The sequence below is a fragment of the Salvelinus fontinalis genome, chromosome 33, assembly GCF_029448725.1.
Source record: "Salvelinus fontinalis isolate EN_2023a chromosome 33, ASM2944872v1, whole genome shotgun sequence".
Lineage (NCBI taxonomy): Eukaryota > Metazoa > Chordata > Actinopteri > Salmoniformes > Salmonidae > Salvelinus > Salvelinus fontinalis.
The window spans coordinates 26,367,420-26,388,447 of NC_074697.1; the positions used below are offsets into that span (position 1 = coordinate 26,367,420).

General features: G+C 42.7%; 2 protein-coding genes across 2 annotated transcripts; both read right to left on the bottom strand.

Annotated features, from left to right (window-relative positions):
- Nucleotides 1–288: 288 nt before the first annotated feature.
- Nucleotides 289–5,184, bottom strand: LOC129831885 (2-hydroxyacyl-CoA lyase 2). Its single transcript, XM_055895438.1, has 14 exons — nucleotides 4,604–5,184; nucleotides 3,924–4,125; nucleotides 3,662–3,789; nucleotides 3,196–3,446; nucleotides 3,004–3,103; nucleotides 2,740–2,837; nucleotides 2,515–2,651; nucleotides 2,294–2,428; nucleotides 2,061–2,175; nucleotides 1,709–1,878; nucleotides 1,450–1,520; nucleotides 1,250–1,321; nucleotides 1,049–1,154; nucleotides 289–897 (listed from the first exon to the last, which is right to left on the bottom strand). Exons 1-14 carry the CDS (start codon nucleotides 4,703–4,705, stop codon nucleotides 719–721), a joined length of 1,866 nt encoding a protein of 621 aa, XP_055751413.1. The 5' UTR covers nucleotides 4,706–5,184; the 3' UTR covers nucleotides 289–718.
- Nucleotides 5,185–7,131: 1,947 nt separating this feature from the next.
- Nucleotides 7,132–19,746, bottom strand: LOC129831886 (beta-galactosidase-1-like protein 2). The gene is made up of 19 exons (XM_055895440.1): nucleotides 18,588–19,746; nucleotides 18,152–18,337; nucleotides 17,988–18,056; nucleotides 17,808–17,903; nucleotides 14,219–14,327; nucleotides 14,010–14,102; nucleotides 13,820–13,901; nucleotides 13,599–13,663; nucleotides 13,417–13,501; nucleotides 12,972–13,112; nucleotides 12,807–12,887; nucleotides 12,589–12,692; nucleotides 12,153–12,299; nucleotides 11,981–12,052; nucleotides 11,509–11,587; nucleotides 11,178–11,265; nucleotides 9,309–9,423; nucleotides 8,964–9,080; nucleotides 7,132–8,749 (listed from the first exon to the last, which is right to left on the bottom strand). The coding sequence occupies exons 1-17, from the start codon at nucleotides 18,647–18,649 to the stop codon at nucleotides 9,396–9,398; spliced, it is 1,587 nt and encodes a 528-aa protein (XP_055751415.1). The 5' UTR covers nucleotides 18,650–19,746; the 3' UTR covers nucleotides 7,132–8,749; nucleotides 8,964–9,080; nucleotides 9,309–9,395.
- Nucleotides 19,747–21,028: the final 1,282 nt, after the last annotated feature.

Below are 21,028 nucleotides of genomic sequence, written 5' to 3' on the forward strand. Positions count from 1 at the left end.
TCAGTATATTACATAATAATACAATTTTACCCAAATGGTAAAATATGGTAACATCTTCCAGTTTAAATTCCTTCCTCTTTCATAGGGCGTCTTGTATTTGTGTATCTATTCTGTTGATTGATTTATCAGTGGAATCTTATAGCACATTCAATAATCAAAGCCATACGATCATCAATTATATACCATTTCAATTAAATGATTACAATTGTATTATCTTGTTAACCCTGCTGAGACTTGTAGGTTAGTGTATGATTCATTTCCCTAAATATCTCTTTAAAGGACATGCCATTCCAAAATTCCCTTTATTTGGTTTTTCAAAAAAAATGGCCAGCTTCAAGGTAGAGTTCAGTAGATCAATAGGCAATCTGAAGTCAATACACAGGTATTAGTTAAGTGTATACAGCAAGGATACTGGCCTACTACATAACAGCAGCAAAGCCAGCCGTAGTTCATTTTCCAAAGCATACATGTCAAGTTTGGTTCTCTCCAGCAAAAAGAACCAAAAAGTCCATGATCAAAACTCATCTTCACAGCTGTTTGAAAGGCTGATAAAGGTTGAGAAGATTGAGTTCCTGAATTTTTTCCCTTCTTCACCAGAGAAATACAGCAGTTATACTGTTCCACAGCATGTGAACATATTTGTGTTTCAAGGCGGCAAGGTTTTAGGACCCATAGGTCCAGACAGAGACCCCAGGGGTTGCAGTCTGTTTGAGCTACTCTACACAGAGATGGAGCCCTCTCTGAAGTTGGTCTTCCCTATGAGAACATTGAGAAGTGTGGCTCTTCCCTGTCTGGTCTCCTTCTGTGCCTCTTTTATGATGCCATCCAGCTTGTCCTCATCTTCGCGACCAATTAGGGTGCCTTTGCCTCCATAACCATCTGCAACTATGTGGTAATCTAGGAAAGGGGAGAACAGAGACAGTGAATTGGATGTGTGACATGACATCCAAGAGATGATATAGGCCAACAGAGACATTGCATGTGTGAGTATGGGCACTAGAGATCCCCAATATGGTGGCAATGAGGGTACAGTAGGCAACATAAAGACCTGTGAAGGCCAGGCCACAGGCCACGTTGCTGCCCAGGATGGGAACCTGCTCCCTGGCGATCTGGCTCCAACAGGCATCGTTCCCCACCAGAGCAATTACTGGCGTCTGGGAGAGAGAGGGACAAAGCAGATTAACTGGTCTGAATGCATGATTAGTTAGTTGATAAATTGGTCTGAATAGTGAATTGGTTATCACTGTACCTTGTGTCTGGTAAAGGTGTCAAATTCTGCAACACTGTATCCCAGGGATCCATCGCCATAGATGATCCACACCTTAATGAGAAACTTAGTCAGCTAAACTCAACCAAAACCATGCATGGTGTTTCACAACATGAAAAAACGACAAACCTAAACCCGTATAAAATAGTTATGGATAAAGGATGCTTGGTATTCTACTGTACCTCTGACTCAGGTCGACACAGCTTGGCTCCCAGAGCAAACCCTCCTCCAACACCAAGGGTTCCAAATGCTCCTGTTAGAATGACAAACATTAGGTAATCATCCATTAAGATATCAAGAACATCCAGGGTTCACAAGTCCTACTTGTTTTATTGTACATGTTAATACCTCTCTTACTCAAGTGACCACATTATAACACTTTTTTTTTTTTTTATAAACTAAAAAACTAAACTCATAACACTGTCCACTGAGGGTCCTGACCTGGATCCAGCCAGCGGAGTGGGCCCCTTGGTCTCATGATGTAAGCAGCACTGCCCACAAAGTCGCCCCCATCCGCCACTATGATGCTGTCGTCAGCCATCAGCTCATCCACACGGTGCAGGACACTCAGGGGGTTCAGGTGGCGGTCCGTCTTCTCATCAGCCTTCCCCCTGCACGGAAAACACACAGAACAAAACACACATTCACAGGGAACTAACACAGCCTGTACTGTCTGTGGTTGGTGCACTAGATGTACTAACTGTAGTCATTTGCATGGAGGTCATTGGTTAGGTATACAAAAAAAACCTGTTGGATTTCTGCCCAACTTGCTGAATGAATTCCACAAGTGTACCGATTAGCCTTCTCTTTGGTGACATCTCCTGCTTTGAGACTCTGTGGCCAATCCTCTGGACATGTGTGGCCCTTAAGACCTTTGGAGAGGCGGAGTAGGAAGGAGCCTGCATCTCCTAAAAGACAGACAGAAATGGGAGTCTCCACAAGACCAAATAGCCCAAAGAGGTAGTGGCAGCATTTTGTGAAAGCAAATAAGACTTCTGATTGGACAATTCAGTCATCAGTACCAACCCTGAATGGCCACAGTGGGCTTCCAAAACATGTCAGAGTTCTTCAGAAGTTGAGTCTTGTCTCTGTTGACAGCAATGATCCTGCTGCGCCTGTTCAGCACTCTGCCGTAGCTTAATCGGAAGTCACATACAGTTCCTGGAACACATACCACCATTGTGAGACTGCCTCAAAGACACAAAAACTGTATGAAGACAAAACTTACAGGTCGCAGTTTGTCTCACCTGCTAGCAGCACAAGGTCTGCTTCCTTCAGGGCATCCCTCCTGTTCTGTCTGATGTGCAAGGGACTGTTCCTACCCAGCATGCCACGGGACATTCCACCCAGGAAGCAGGGGATACCTAAGGACTCCAGGGCCGCCCTGTTACAGGAAAACTATATGAATTGGCATTGAATGGGCCAGAAGTCTGCTGATGTCTTGTGTAATATAAATGTGGTTGTTGAAATACCTGATGTCGTCTGCAGGTGTTGGAGGTAGTGTTGCCTGGCTCCCCAGTAGGATAACAGGCTTCTTGGCTCTGCTCACCAGCTCTATACACTTTTGTACCTGATGACAGATCAATAGAGGTTGAGCCACAAGGGATATATAAAAAAAAACATACCTTCATGTCTATTGGAAAACTAACTGGTTACAGTATGAACTGTCGGCTTCTACCAAATCAAGCCTTTCTCACAGTTGTTAGAGAACGACTGAGGGCTAGAGTTAGTCTTGCCTCATTGTCTGTGGCCTGAGGGATGTGCACAGGGAGAGGGGACACGTCTCTGTTTTCCCAGGCCCCAGCAAACAAGTTCTTTAGGTGATTGTGTAGGTACCTTATGGAAGAAAAAATACAGCATCTGTTACTTCCACAAATCACTAGGGATGTGTGAAAGCATGGTCAAGCACAATTCTGCTGATTACTTACCAAGTGACAACTTTCCCCATTATTCCCCTGGGAGGGTTTTTCACTCCGAACTCTTTGGACACCAGGTGGAAGGGGTAGAGTGTGTCAATGGGGAACTCTATGAACACAGGTCCTGGAGTTCCAGACTGGGCAATGGCCAGGGCCTTCCTCATCGTGGGGACGATCTCCCTCACACTCCTCACCGAGGCGCAGAACTTACACAGCGGCTTGAACAGGGACATCTGGTCAATGTCCTGCAGCGCTCCTCTACCCTGCACAACAAAAGTTCACCAAGAGGTAAAACCTTCACAATGGATAGGGGGAATCATACGAGAGTGTGCTCACCCAGTCACAACTAAACAGTGCAGGATTATGGTAATTTGTTGTGTAGAACTTGCTGGTGCAGAGTGACCTTAGCCTTAGTGTTAACGTTAGGACTAGGGTACCCCCCATGCAGCTACACCAGTAAAAGCCCTCAGACTCTCACCTGAAGTAGTGTTGCAGCAGCTCCCCCCAAGAGAAGCAGTGGAGACTCGGCCATCTGAGCGTTCTTCACTGCTGTGACTGTGTTAGTCAGGCCTGGGCCAGCAGTCACTGCAGCTACACCTACAGTGCCTGTTGGAGGGAGAATCACTGCCAGTGTCAATGTTACTGTATGAATAAATGAGTAGACTATAGTGCACTAAGCAAGTTAAACCAGTCCCGGACAGTTGTCAGTGTCTGCAATATTATGCATGTTACTTATTTACCAGAGAGCCTGGCTACTGCGTCAGCTGCAAAGACAGCAGTAGCCTCGTGCCTGGTGTCCACGATGCGGATGCCCAGCTTCTCGCTGGCCACCAAGATGGGTGAGATGTGCCCCCCCACCAGGGTGAAGACAAACTTAACCCCATGGGCACGCAGAACCTCTGCCACACTCTCCCCACCATGGCGAGGGCTCTGGGTCTCAGTCTGGGGGAAGAAGTAGAGGACTCGGGCAAATAATTGAACAGGCAGACTTCAAAATCAGAGTCATGAACTCTGAATATTTGATTTAATTAACTGAAAAGTACTGTCATAAACTAGAAAGGCCTATTGGTTTTTTATTTATCACTACAGTATCTTGTAATTATCAATGAACTGCATATTGTCCTTGTAGGCCTAATACACCTTATGTGGCCAATGTATGACTTCTGAAGAACCTGCACTGTCGTCATGGCCTTTGCGTTAGCCACAAGGCAGTTAAAAGTTCTCTCACATGCAGCAGGGTTACCTTTCACCTACTAAGGCTAGGTGGAAAAAAATACAGACATTGTAGTAAGGTACAGTAAGAGCAAGCTGTTTTGCTTCTAAGAATGTCAGGTTGCAGGTGAGTTTCAGAGTTGAGACAGCAAGTGAGCAGGCTGAAGCCAAGTTAGAATGTAACATTGTTTACACCGAAGGGACTTACCTTATGAAACAACTGATACAGTAAACCAAGTTTATACGCTACAAATACTAGTCCTCCGAAGGCAAAACCAACAGAACACCCCAGTGCGGTGGCAATCTCCATTTCCAACCGACCACAATGTGTCAAAATACGGAAGCAAGTCCTAAAATAAAAGCAGTATCCAATATTTTATCCTGATCGAATAGCTTTCCGGTTTAGGCTGCTGTTCATCCAACGCACATCCTAGTAACCTTACAATTTATAGACAGGCATTTCAAATGCACCATTTACTAGCCTACTGTACAAGAAACGCGTAAACCATACTCCACCCGTTAGTGCAATGAAACTAACTACCGTATTTCAACTTCAAATGACCGATGATTGTTATTGCTCACTGTTGACGCAAATGTCGCAAAATGGATATTCACGGTCAACAACGCAGTGTTCCGCAACTACAGGGATCGTGAATAAAAACAGAGGAAGAGGCGAAGTGTGAGAGATAATTGGGCCCAAAATATGCCTTCTCCAGCAGGTGTTTCCCCCCCCAGTTTTTTTCGCCCACCAAGAAAGTTTTTGTATGGGGATTCATAAAGCCCAACAGGTACCATAATACCCATAAAACCTAGCGGTCAAACAGCAAAATGGTTCCATTCGTTTTTCCACCATTCATTTTCCCCATAGAGGATTTTAGAAACTTAAAATAAGTGCTGTGTTTCGTGTAGGCTTACCCTGGCGTGACGCTTTGATAACCATGTAAATCTCTCCGACAAGGTGTCTTTTATCAATATATTTGTCTCTATTTACTCGCATTCGAAAATGCTAATTAGCGTCAAAGTAGACATCATGCAAAACTACAAATCCCTGCAAGCTCCTGCACATTATCTCTAGCTGACACCTTTGATAACAGGTTTTGTGTTATTTTAAAACATGCACAAGACAGTTCACAGAATTGTTCCTTTAAATAAATTGACAATTTATTCATTGCTACATTTAGCTAAAATTAGATAGTTAATCCAGATATTCTTACCTCTGCCGAATCGAGTAGGACACTTGACATCCCGGCAACTTTATATCAGAGTTGTACCTGGTCATCACTAGTTACCACAGCCACAAAGTCATAAACCTTGCCCATTTCTACAATTTATCTTCTTAAAATGTGTTTTTAAACCCTAACCTTATATTAAAGACCCCCCCAAAACCATTATTTTCATGAACTTACGATATAGCCATACCGACTACAACAGAGTTAAAAAGTAAGAAACATTTGCTTTAAAATTAAAAAGGAAATAGTAATACAAAATAACAAGACTATATACAAGGAGTAGCAGTACCGAGTCAATGTGCAGGGGGCACGAGGTAATTTAGGTATTATGTACACACAGTGGCAATTTTAGCATGTAAATATTGGTGGGGCAAATCTTTGAAAAATAATTATGCATGCCAGCAAAGCTACTACACAACACTAAACAATACATGAATTGCACTATAACGGTGACAACCGGTGCCCACAAACTGTTGGGCCTACATTTTGAGCCTACAGTTAATTCAGCCTAATTTACTGCTTTAAAAAAACATAACTGATATGGCTTACTTGTTTAAACAATTGTGGTTTCTACTGACAATTGAGATGTACAAACTATGGCATAAGGGAATGACCAGCGGATAAGAGGCCATCTGTAATTTCGATTAAGACATTAATGAGCGAGCTAGGACAGACATTGTCAATATAACTACTTGTAAAGCACTTTTGAAATGTACAGCGTCAGAATTCAGAACATGGGCTGTTCTTAGTATTCTCCCTGTACACCAAGAACCGTAGGATAAATAACGGGGGCGTATAAGCAGACAATGAAGGCTCTTACAATATTCAATGATTACATTTCTCTGAAACAGGCTATAGGCTACATGTGCACCACCAAATCAGAACAGCAGGCGAAATTAAGAGGGGAAAAGGGACCAAATTATTAGGGTGCGGCACATAGGCTACTAACAGCTTACTACACAACAAACACTTAGTATTACTTTCCTAGCTACAGTATACATATCTCCCTGGCATATTACATCATTTATGCAGCAGTTTACAATACATTTTTGGACTCACCTTTCTTCCAAACCACTCATTGTGGAATTTGCGATTTCCAACTTGTTGTGTAATGTTAATGGCCGATGAGCAGATACATTTTTTCCATGATTTCTCTTAATTATTTATCTTCATATGACAAGGATTTGCCAGTAGATTGTCGAGATGATTCATGATGATGACTGCTAGCTAAGATTTTGAAAGTATGTTGACATCAGTCCAATCAAAGCTACTGTACATATTACGTGATTTGACGTCATTTTATGTGGCCAATGACCTTGAGCCTTTCGAGGTCTACCCTTAGACTTGGCGGTGACGTAGTGTCCCCCATGAGTGACAGAACACTGAGCCAATCACAGCGCAACGCTCCGTATTTTCTGCTGGCTTGCCCCACCACCACAGAAAGCACTGAGCTAGGCTGAAACACCTGCATTTTGGAGTTGCCTTACTCAAGAAAACCAAAAAGAAACCATGTTTGTATGTGGCTTTATTAATTCAATTATATATATTTTTTGTTACATTGTTTGTAAACTGACATGTACTAATGCCAAAATAACATGCAAAACAGGCAAGCCTAACCTGCCCTGAATGACATGTCGCCACTGTGTATATGTAGGTAGGGGTAAAAGTGACTAGGCAAATCAGGATAGATGATGAACAGAGGTCAATATAATGAATAATCTGTAATAAGAATGATTTTAAATCTATGATATACAAGCAATTCATCCAATAAAATAAAATACACGAAGGGGCGTGCCAGATTGTTCTTCTCTGTAATAACTTTATAATAAAGAACTTATGATAAAATAAAATGACCAGTTCTGAAAATATTGTAGGCTAATGTTTACGCACTAATAACCTGAGCTTTACCATTCAAGATGAGCTGCAAACTATATTGTGTTCATCTAAATACAATGAAATAACTTTTTAGTCAACCTAACAGCAAAAGTATGCCTAGCAGTACTCAAGACAAATACTGTAAATGTGAAATCAAGTGGTTTGTTTTTCATCTATATTTCATTTTAGATGGACAATAACACTGCCTATCCAGACAACTAGAGTAAGGCACTGAAACTTGAATGTTTTACACATCTGCATTTTACCTTTGAACTTTGTTGTCCTTTATCTCTTCCATCTCACTTTTCTTTGTTGTAATAGTCTACATTCCGCCACTCAATGTCTTGTCTTTTACCGTTCATAAGTTTGGGGTCACTTAGAAATGTCCTTGTTTTTGAAAGAAAAGCACATTTTTTGTCCATTAAAATAACATCAAATTGATCAGAAATACAGTGTAGACATTGTTAATGTTGTAAATGACTCTTGTAGCTGGAAACAGCCGATTTGTAATGGAATATCTACATAGGCGTACAGATGCCCATTATCAGCAACCATCACTCCTGTGTTCCAATGGCACAGATACTGCTCCAGATACTCAACTAGTCTAAAGAAGGCCAGTTTTATTGCTCTTTAATCAGGACTACAGTTTTCAGCTGTGCTAACATAATTGCTAAGGGGTTTTCTAATGATCAACTTGGATTAGCTAACACAACATGTCATTGGAACACAGGAGTGATGGTTGCTGATAATGAGCCTCTGTACGCCTATGTAGATATTCCATAAAAATTTGCCGTTTCCAGCTACAATAGTCATTTACAACATTAACAATGTCTACACTGCATTTCTGATCAATTTGATGTTATTTTAATGGATTTTTTATTTTTTTTGCTTTTCTTTTAAAAACAAGGACATTTCTAAGTGACCCCAAACTTATGAACGGTAGTATATGTAACATGCCTTATGACTGTGCTCTAGACTACATAAAAATACATGTCTATCATCACATTCAGTGGTAGACCCATCCCATAACACAATAACAACATTACATACAGTGTGTTAAGGTAATCATAGCTTTTGTATTACCGTGTTATTACTATGTTATAAGAAATTGCTGTGTCATTTTATTAAAATATTGATCATTTCAAAGCAGAACACAAAATGGATATTTGTATACATCAATTGTTTTTCCATGATCAGGATTTTCAACAAATACTAATGTCATCAGCTTTCTGTTCCTCGAACACAATGATCTAAAATAATGAAAAAAGTATCTATTAAACAAACCATTCTAGCCTGTTTATGTATCAGTACGTGTCTTGATTTGAGGATGAACTGTAGAAATAAAGTCTGATACACACTTTATAAGAATACATGGTAGTGTAAACATGAGAACTTCTGAAAACACCTCAGAAGACTAGAACCCTATATCTATTAGAAATTAAAAGGAGCTTTTTTCAATTCTACCTGATTATTTCCACTTTTAAGCCAAGGTCCAGGGAGGTAGAGAGTTTTCTGGGGACCGATGGACCAGTGGCGTCCAAGATTCTGCCCGTTGATAAAGACCACTCCTTTACTCCAGCCCTGTGGACGGAAACACTGTAATCAGTGACTTGACAATCAGAGTTTAGAGTTTCTCTGGGAACTTCTTTCATCAGTATGTGTGTCTGATGAGGGATGGGCCTACTACACTATACACCAATAAACCAGAGATAGGTCTACCATACTATACGAATAAACCAGCAGGGACACAGTATGGACAGGTGGGGATCTCTATCATAACCACAGAGCCTGTTGGGCTGCTTTACACACAGGCAGTCTGATGAAGGTGTCTCTGGGATGGCCGTCCACATACAGCATGCCCTGGAAGAACCCTGGGAAGGAAGGCTTCTGGGGGACTTAGTTCCACTGGCTTGCTGCACTCAGTCTGAAACATGGGAGGAGATCACCCTATTATAACACAGGAAATCACTGACTAGCATTACAATACGAATCATCTAAACTTTAATGGTCAAATGCAGTCATTTTTATCTCAATATGAAGTCATTTATGGGTAACAATTAAGGACCTTGCTGTGATTGTTTTCAATTAAAAAATAAACAAATATAGCTTCTTAGCAAAGGGCAATTTCTCAAGCAAGAATTTTGCTTGGACTGTTTGAGAGTGGTCTGAGTGGGGAGGGGAAAACTGAAAATTAGCTGTTTATTGGCAGAGATGTTTTGAACTCTCTTATTGGTCTATTAACTAATTACCGCATGGTGATGTCACCATGGAAGGCCAAAACTCCCTCCTACCAAAACAGGCTGAAATTTCAGGTGGTCTTTTCAAACAGCTATTACACTAAAAGGGCATTACGCAAATTTGTACAATTTTGCAGTATTATTCCAACCTCATAGTGTGGAAATATATATAAAACACAGAATAATCCCATTTATGACTGCATTGGGCCTATAAGACAACCTGATATGCCAGTTAAACTTACAATGACAACAGTTATACAACGGTTGGGTCTAATCCTTGACGCTGATTGGTTAAAACCGCATTCCAGTCGGTGTCTTTTCCACAAGTTACCACCATGAAAGCTATGATGGTGAAATGTATATTTACTCTGTTCCATCTCACTATGCAATCCACTGTCTTAGCCCAGCCAGACAATTTATAATCTTAATATCCACTGTAAAAAGCATCTAGACATTATATCCCATTTCTTTTAGACGAGTAATTGGTTTTCAATTGCGGAGATTTGTATAAAACTTGCAGTCTGTATCTCTGACATTTGCAACATTGTTTCAATATTGAAATTCGATCTCCAGCTGTCTCATAGTAATTAACGTGTAGGGATCGGAAGTCGGAATGAGACAGATATGCAGCTTTTCTCAGCCAGTCGAAATCATGAATCAGCATAATTTTTATGGACATATACAAAGAAATGTCCATAAAAAAAACAGGTAAAACTAAACGAAACACAGCTAGTTTGTTTTCTTTCCAGCTTCAGTTTGAAGTGATTGTGTTAGCTGTGTTGTTGGCTAACTCTCTGAACAACCGTGTCCTGACGAGAGAGCACATTTTCTGTGCCAGGTGAAATCGAGCATCATTAGCTCATTCTTATGAATGTATCCAAATAAAAGCCACAAGAAAACAGCTTAAACAAATGCAAATGCAGCTACTTTGCTGTTATTCTGGCTGCACTGTTTGACATGACTGTAAATTAGCCATAGTTGGCTAGCTAGAAAGCAAGGGATAAGAACGTTGCCAGCCAGTACGGCAATAGAACATTTAGAAAGAACGACTGGGTCAAGTCCATAGATGCAGAACAAAAAGGACTTGACTGGGTCGCGTCTCTGGCAACCAAACTGATAGAACGAACGACCAGCCGGCTTGGGTAGCAACCCTAGATTTGTGTCAGGACGATATCTCGTTGAAGGATGAAATAGTATGAATAAATTAATCAAAATGAAGTTCATGAAAATATGTCAATCATTTTTTGAATATGTTGGAAACCCGTTGTATAAAAGTGATAATGCCCTCGAAGCTGGTGCGTTTCAATTCAGGATATAGGTGTGCTGCCGGCCTTCGACTTTGTCTCGGGCCTAACAACACCCGGGCATTATCACTTAAATTATAAACTGTAAGAGCCAGAATGGACCTTATTGTTGTATAAATTAAATGATCAGGACAAACCTCTTTAGGAAGTTTGGCTTCATATCCAAACAGTAGATTGTAAAGTCCTTCAGAGGCACGTGGTTCAATACAATATCTCCCACCAGACCTAGAACAGGGTGATAATGCAACTAAAGATTAAGATCTGCATGGGCGAGTAACAATGCAATTATTCCAAGACCTCATGGATACGGTCACTATTTGTTGAGCATTCAGGTCTATCCACTTTAACGACTATGCACAGTTGTCACAGCAATGAAGGATTAAACCTGAAGGTCTACAGTGCCTTTAATGTACGCTTTGTGCCATGGAATTCTGATTGTTAAAGTGGTAGTAACTAAGAATAGCATACCTTTACGCTGATCATCTAGGGCTTTCCCATAATTCACTCTTCCACAGTTCTCCACAAGTAAACTCAATGTTCGCTCTCCCTTCAATGGAAAATACATAAAACATGTGGAAACCACTAATTGATGCACTACAGTCAACAATGCATAGTACCCAAAGACAATAGAAGAACATGTGGCTTTCAGTTGGACTGCAGAGAGTAATTGATCCAATCTTCCGCTGTGCTATAGGACAGCATGGATTTGTTTTCCAATAACAGGCAGGTGCAAAGTTAGTGATTACGATTCTTCTTTGTTAGAACAACATTTGTCTGAAAACTTTGTTGGCTTAATCCTGGCACCTTAGTAACACACTCATTGATCAGCATCACCAGAAGCTTTCACCTCTATCATGGTGTTGAATATAAACTAGCCAGTTTAGAAAGCAGCTCAGCAGCACACCTATAGCCTGAATCTAAACACACAGTATCACCATACCTTCCCATCAGGCAGTGCAAACTCCACCGATTTATAGTCCAGGACACCAACAAAGTGTCTGTCCACAAACACCTAGAAGACAAGCCAACTGTATTAGTACAAATGATGTATTGCCATACAGTATAGTATAGTATAGTGCATTCATGCCATGTAGCTGTCTGTCTGTACTCACCAGGGCTCTGTCTTTAACATTGTTCCTGGAGTTCAGAAGGCCTCCACTGCTGATGGTGGTCTCATATAGAGTGTAGCCATAGGACTGACCATTATTACTGTTGACCGGAAGGTTCTCCATGTTGACAGGCTCCTCTGACTTCAAGGGCTTGATGATGAAACAATGTCAATGTAGTGCATTCAATTAAATTAAGAACATTATGGAATCAACATCAACCCTTGAAGAGATAGAGTATTGCCAGGTCTCAGCTGACAGCATTTGTTAGAACAACATTTCTTCTTTGTTAGAAAAGCAGCTCAGCAGCACACCTATAGTTAGGCCCGAGACAAAGTCGAAGGCCGGCAGCACACCTATATCCTGAATTGAAACGCACCAGCTTCGAGGGCATTATCACTTTTATACAACGGGTTACCAACATATTTGACCCTTAGCTCACCTCAGTAAACTGCAGGCTCTCCCACAGTGACAGATGCTGCTGAATGATGACAGGCTCATACACTCTCCTGGCCTGGAGAGAGGGAACCTCAGGAAGCTTCTCACCTGAGACACACAGATACATGTGCCAGCTAGACATCTTTTCTCAAATTGCATATGGTGCCTGTTTTCCAAAACGTGAATAGTATTTTATGTGAATGTTTGAAATAGAAAGCTTACTGTGAAACTGGCTGAATAAATTCCTCAAGAGCTGATACTTGGTGGTGTAATCTCCAGCCTCGGATAACGGAGCATCATAATCTAAAAAATAAAATAAAAAAGATTCAGATGACAACTTCTTTCTTTACAAGTAATATTACATTTGATAGGATAAATAAAACCTACCGTAGCTGCCGACCTGAGGTTTGTAGGTGCCAAGGTTCGCCACAGCTCCATTCATGAAGCCAAAGCTAGTTCCACCATGGAACATATAGAGGTTGATGGATACACCTGGCTCCAGTATCTGTGACACCACAGCCAACATGTCTACCAGAAAAGGAGACAGACAGAATCAATGCTAGACGGTGGGCAATCATACAGTCCTTAGATTGATGGATGGATGGTCCTGTGTGGCTCAGTTGGTAGAGCATGGCATTTACAATGCCAGGGTTGTTCGATTCCCAAGAGGGACCAATACAAACAAAATATGATGTATGCACTCACTAGTGTAAGTTGCTCTGGGCAAGAGTGTCTGCGAAATGACAAAGTGTAAAAGCTGGATGAACTTTAAGAGTTGCTATAACTAGAGGTTATATGACATGATCATAACCTAGTTTGTAATGAAACTTACCCTCTGCTGGAAACACGTGGTGAGATTCACTCCAGACATCGAACCACCCAGACCAGTACTCCATTACAAGCAGAGGTTTCTGGGGCTACAGTAAGGGCAAAGTCACACTTCATCTTTGGACCACTATGTTTTCTCAGATGCAAGACAAAATAGAAGAAAATAGAGAATCATTGGCACTATACCTGCATGTACGATAAATATTGTATTGTTCCGTAGGCCAGTCTTTGAAGGTTTACCGTCTTGAGAACTTAAGAGAGGAGGGGTTCAAGTGAAGAACAATGTAGACTAAAGAAGGATATTTTCTTGCAGCATCATTACTCTATTGAAAGCAAATGAATTGGCACAAACATGTGCTACAATGTACATGACCAAATATCAAGATCTAGCAATAGAAAACCATTACCTCCGTCCACTCCTCCACATTTGAGCCCCTCCCGGTTGTCTGATGTCAGCAGGAGTACATTGGTTCCTCTGGATAGTAGAGCCTGCCAATGAGAATACAGTTTCACTATACATTTATAGGTCACTGCAAAAGTCTATACTGGGCATACAGTATGATGCAGATGGTGAGAAACAGTACAGTATCACAGTACCTCCTTTATAAAAGGCATGTATTGTTCATCCTTTGCATATGAGCCATACTCATTCTCCACTTGAACTGCAATGATGGGGCCTCCCTCTTCAAACTATAAAGCAAAGAGGACAACATGTATTGACAGCTAGCCCACTTACACCCCTGCGAACCGCTCTAACAGATATCAGGACTTAATAACTTGGATAATAAGGCAACTAATTTACGTACTTGTAGAGGCTTAATTATTGGGATGAGTTTGTCGAAGAAAGAGTTCACTGCTTCTGTGAAGCCAGGGTAGGTTGTCCTCAACTTCATGTTTTTGTCACGTAACAGCCAGCTTAAAAGAAAATAACCATTATAAGGATGTCTCATTCAACATGTTGGTTTGCTTTCCGGGATTCATCCAATGGCATTGAGGAATATACCACCTCAGTCATCGGCTTCATCAATAAGTACATCAACGACGTCTTCCCCACAGTGAATGTATGTACGTACATATCCCAACCAAAAGCCATGGATTACAGGCAACATCCACATCGGGCTAAAAGTCTAGAGCTGCCACTTTCAAGGAGCGGGACACTAATCTGAACGCTTATAAGAAATCCCACTATGCCCTCAGACGAACCATTAAGATTGAGTCCTACTACACCGGCTCTGACACTCGTCGGATGTGGCAGGGCTTGAAAACTATTACGGACTACGAAGGGGAACCCAGACACGAGCTGCCCAGTGACGCGAGCCTACCAGATGAGCTAAATGTCTTATATGCTCGCTTCGAGGCCAGCAACACTGAAGCATGCACGTGAACATCAGCTGTCCTGGATGACTGCGTGATAACGCTCTTGGTAGCTGATGTGAGCAAGACCTTTAAACAGGTCAACATTCACCAAGCAACGGGGCTAGATGGATTACCAGGACATGTAGTCAAAGCATGCGCGGACCAACTGGCAAGTGTCTTCACTGACATTTTAAACCTCCCCCTGACTGAATCTGTAATACCTACATGTTGTTTCAAGCAGACCACCATAGTCCCTGTGCCCAAGGAAGCGAAGGTAACCTGCTTAAAGGATTTCCGCCCCGTAGCACTCACGTCGGTAGCCATGAAGTGCTTTGAAAGGCTGGTCATGGCTCACATCAACAGCATCCTCCCGGATACCCTAGACCAGTGGTTCCCAAACTTTTTATAGTCCTGTACCCCTTTAAACATTCAACCTCCAGCTGCATACCCCCTCTAGCACCAGGGTCAGCACACGCTGAAATGTTTTTTTGATATCATTGTAGGCCTGCCACACACTATACGATACATTTATTAAACATAAGAATGAGTGTGAGTTTCTTTCACAACCCAGCTTGTGGGAAGTGACAAAGAGCTCTTATAGGACCAGGGCACAAATAATAATAAATTATTTAGCTCATTATTTAGCCATCTTACATATAAAACCTTATTTGTTCATCAAAAATAGTGAAGACCTCACCACAGGTTAATGAGAAGAGTGTGCTTGAAAGGATGCACATAACTCTGCAATGTTGGGTTGTATTGGAGTCTCAGTCTTAAATCATTTTCCACACACAGTCTGTGTCTGTATTTAGTTTTCATGCTAGTGAGGGCCAAGAATCCACTCTCATTATAGGTACGTGGTTGCAGAGAGCATCAGTGTCTTAACAGTGCAATTTCCCAAGGCAAGAAACTCAGAGCAGTCCTATACAGAAATCTGGTAGTGGCTTCTGATTAAATAAAATTTTCACATAACTGCTTGTTGCAATTTTGACGAGAGTCCAGGCTCTATCGCAGCCTGCCACGACCGGGAGACTCATGGGGCGGCATACAATTGGCCCAGCGTCGTCCGGGTTAGGGGAGGGTTTGGCCGGCAGGGATGTCCTCCGTGACTCCTGTGGCGGGCCAGGCACGGTGTACGGTGTTTCCTCCGACACATTGGTACAGCTGGCTTCTGGGTTAAGTGGGCATTGTGTCAAGAAGCAGTGAAGCTTGGTTGGGTTGTGTTTTGGAGGACACATGGCTCTAGACCTTCACCTCTCCCGAATTCATACGGGAGTTGCAGCGATGAGACAAGACTGTAACAACCAATTGGATACCACGAAATTGCGGGTAAAATGTTTTATAATAATAAAATAATTGTCATGTTGTTAAAATTGTCATGTTTAGTTTCTAAATGTCTGTGCATGAGTGAAGGTTTCCCGCGAGAGAGTAACAGTTAATATGATTGGATGTTAACTATTTGACTAGGCTACCTGTATTCTTTCAAAAACAAGGACATTTTTAAGATACACTACAGTTCAAAAGTTTGGGCTATTAAAAAAAAAATTACAAATCACATTTTTACTTGGCGTACCTGGCTGAATTGTGCGCGTACCCCAGTTTGGGAATACCTGTCCAAGACCCACTCCAATTCGCAAACCGCCCCAACAGATCCACAGAGGACGCAATCTCAATCCCACTCCACACTGCCCTTTCCCACCTGGACAAAAGGATCACCTATGTGAGAATGCTGTTCATTGACTACAGCTCAGCGTTCAACACCCTAGTGCCCACGAAGCTCATCACTAAGCTAAGGACCCTGGGACTAAACACCTCCCTCTGCAACTGGATCCTGGACCTACTGACGGGCCGACCCCAGGTATGCAACAACACGTCTGCCATGCTGATCGACAACACTGGGGGCCCTTAGGGGTGTGTACTTAGTCCCCTCCTGTACTGTACTCCCTGTTCACCCACGACTGCATGGCCAAACACGACTCCAACACCACCATTACGTTTGCTGATGACACAACAGTGGTAGGCCTGATCACTGACAACGATGAGAGCTTACAGGGAGGTGGTCAGAGAACTGGCATTGTGGTGCCAGGATAACAACCTCTCCCTCAATGTGAGCAAGACAAAGGAGCTGATCGTGGACTACAGGAAAAGGCAGGCCGAACAGGTCCCCGTTAACATCGACGGGGCTGTAGTGGAGTGGGTCGAGAGTTTCAAGTTCCTTGATGTCGACATCACCAACGAACTGTCATTGTTCAAACACACCAAGACAGTCGTGAAGAGGGCACAACAACACCTTTTCCCCCTCAGGAGTCTGAAAAGACTTGGCATGGGTTCCCAGATCCTCAAAAAGTTCTACAGCTGCACCATCGAGAGCATCCTGACCGGTTGCATCACCGCCTGGTATGGCAACTGCTCGGCATCTGACCCTAAGTCGCAACAGAGGGTAGTGCGTACGGCCCAGTACATCACTGGGGCCAAGCTTCCCGCCATCCAGGACCTATATAACAGGCCTATATAAGGACAGCCCAAAAAAGTCCAGTCACCCAAGTCATAGACTGTTTTCTCTGCTAACGCACAGCAAGCGGTACTGGAGCGCCAAGTCTAGGACCAAAAGGCTCCTTATATGCTTCTACCCCCAAGCCATAAGACTGCTGAACAATTAATCAAATGGGCACCGGACTACTTACATTGACACCTCCCCCTCCATTTGTTTTGTACACTCACTGTTTATTAGCTATGCATAGTCACTTCACCCCTACCTACATGTACAAATTACCTTGACTAACCTGTACCTCCGTACATTGACTCGGTACCGGTACCCCCTGTATTATAGCCTCGTTATTGTTATTTTATTGTGTTACTTTAGTTTATTTGGTAAGTATTTTCTTAACTCTTCTTGAACTGCATTGGTGGTTAAGGGCTTGTATAGTAAGCATTTCACGGTAAGGTCTACACTTGTTTTATTCGGCGCATGTGACAAATAAAGTTTGATTTGATTTGACCCCTGCTACAAAGTTAAAGGATTAAAGTAATGGTAACAACCTGGGGAGCCCTCCTAAGTCCCACTCAGCACAGATGTAGGGTCCTGGCCGCAGAATCACCCAGAGCCCCAACTCTGCTGCTAGCCTGATGTACGCCCTGAGAGACACAGAGAAAAGGAGAGACAAAGCTCAACCGCTCTATCAAACATATTCATCACAAAATCATAAAAGTCTTCCTTACTTTAAATCCAACTGGTCCTGGAAGTTGAAAACCCCTCTCTCTGGCTCATGCAGGTTCCATGGCACATATCTGAAAGATAAAGCAGTCATTCTCAGTATTCCTCCATAGTAGAGCTGCAGTGAGTGGTGGTATAAGAGGACATGAGGTGGTCTGTGTGTCCCTACGTGGTGAGCGTGTTGACCCCACAGGCCCTCATCTTCAGCAGCCGGTCCTCCCAGTAGGCTCTGGGGACACGGAAGTAGTGGATAGAGCCCCCCAGGATGCGAAAGGGCTCTCCCTCCAGAGTGAACTGAAAGGAGTTGGCCCTCAGACCCTCTTTCTGGCTCATTCTCCTCACCTCTGGCTGCAGGCTGGAAGAAACAGACAAACCACTGTTGGAATCTCTTATGAATGTTATGAATAATCACACTTAAGACAAGAATTAGAGCGACTGTGTAGGGACTAATAAATGCATACAACTTGTAATATACTGTATGATGATAGCTATCGATTCTGGTCATAATATATGCTATGTTATTCTAAGACAGTCAATTCAACACATAATAAATATCCTTATGTAGATTGACCAATCTCAGCTAATGTCAAAATTAAGAATCTTACCTTCTACGTTGATTTTCACAAAGTCTAAAGCTGAAATAATTTTCAGTATGGCTTATACCCATCTACTGAAGCAGAGCTCACGCGGACGGCTTCAACGAATGGAGAACAATGAAGTAAGGCCTCGAATGCTTTGAACAAGGAAAACCATTGTTGTTTCAGAACACTGCTGTTCGTTTTGTGTTGAAGCTATAGTATACTGAACAAAAATATAAACGCAACACGTAAAGTGTTGGTCCCATATTTTATGAGCTGAAATAAAAAGATCCCAGAATTGTTCCATATGCACAAAAAGCGAATTTCTCTAAAATGTTGTGCACACATGTTTACATCCCTGTTAGTGAGATTTTCTCCTTTACCTAGATAATCTATCCTCCTGACAGGTGTGGCATATTAAAGCTCATAAACAGCATGATCATTACACAGGTGCACCTTGTGCTGGGAACAATAAAAGAACATTCTAAAATGAGGAGTTTGTCAAATAAGACAACGCCACAGATGTTTCAAGTTGAGGGATTTGTAAATTGGCATGCTGACTGCAGGAATGTCCACCAGAGTGGTTGCCAGAAAATTGAATGTTAATTTCTCTACCATGAGCCGTCTCCAACATCGCTTTAGGGAATTTGGCAGTGCGTCCAACCAGCCTCACAACCGCAGACCACGTGTAACCACGCCAGCACAGGACTTCCACATTAGGCTTCTTCACCTGCAGGATCGTCTGAGTCCAGCCTCCCCGACAGTTGATGAAACTGTAGGTTTGCACAACCAAAGAATTTCTGCAAACTGTTAGAAACTGTCTCAGGGAAGCTCATCTGTGTGCTCGTCGTCCTCACCAAAATAACTGCAGTTTGGCATCGTAACCGACTTCAGTGAGAAAACGCTCTCCTTCGATGGCCACTGGCATGCAGGAGAAGTGTGCTCTTCACGAATGAAACCCAGTTTCACTGTACCGGGCAGATGGAAGACTGTGTATGGCGTTGTGTGGGCCAGCGGTTTGCTGATGTCAACATTGTGAACAGAGTGCCCCATGGTGGCAGTGGGGTTATGGTATGGGCAGGCATAAGCGACAGACAAAGAACACAATTGCATTTTAGAAATGGCAATTTGAATGCACAGAGATAATGTGATGAGTTCCTGAGGCCCATTGTCGTGGCATTCATCCGCCGCCATCATCTCATGTTTCAGCATGATAATGCACAGCCCCATGTTCAGTGTGTCAAATCGGAGGGGCTGTTGTCCGGACCTCTGGCAGTCTCTATGGGGGTGCCACAGGGTTCAATTCTCAGGCCGACTCTCTTCTCTGTATAAATCAATGATGTCGCTCTTGCTGCTGGTGATTCTCTGATCCACCTCTACTCAGATGACACCATTCTGTATACCTCTGGCCCTTCTTTGGACACTGTGTTAACTAACCTCCAGACAAGCTTCAATCCCATACAACTCTCATTTTGTGGCCTCCAACTGCTCTTAAATGCAAGTAAAACTAAATGCATGCTCTTCAACCGACCACTGCCCGCACCTGCCCGCCTGTCCAGCATCACTACTCTGAACGGTTCTGACTTAGGTATTTGTAGTTGTCCACATATTCTAGGTGTCTGGTTAGACTTTAAACTCTCCTTCCAGACTCACATTAAGCATCTCCAATCCAAAAATAAATCTAGTATCGCCTTCCTATTTCGCAACAAAGCATCCTTCACTCATGCTGCCAAACATACTCTCGTAAAACTGACCATCCTACCGATCCTCGACGATGTCATTTACAAAATAGCCTCCAACACTCGACTCAACTAATTGGATGCAGTCTATCACAGTGCCATCCGTTTTGTCACCAAAGCCCCATATACTACCAACCACTGCGACCTGTACGCTCTCGTTGGCTGGCTCTCGCCTCATACTCGTCACCTAACCCACTGGCTCCAGGTCATCTACAAGGCTCTGCTAGGTAAAGCCCTGCCTTATCTCAGCTCACTGGTCACCATAGCAGCACCCACCCGTAGCACGTGCTCCAGCAGGTATATCTCACTGGTCACCCCCAGAGAACTGGAAGGAAATGACTGGAACGAACTGCAAAAATCACTGAAGCTGGAGACTCATATCTCCCTCACTAGCTTTAAGCACCAGCTGTCAGAGCAGGTCACAGATCACTGCACCTGTACTTAGCCCATCTGTAAATTGCCCATCCAACTACCTCATCCCCATACTGTATATATTTATCTTGCTCCTTTGCACCCCAGTATCTCTACTTACACATTCATCTTCTGCACATCTACCATTCCAGTGTTTAATTGCTATATTGTAATTACTTCGCCACCATGGCCTATTTATTGCCTCACCTCCCTTATCCTACCTGATTTGCACACACTGTATATAGACTTTTCCTACTGTATTATTGACTGTATGTTTGTTTATTCCATGTGTAACTCTGTGTTGTTGTGTGTCAAACA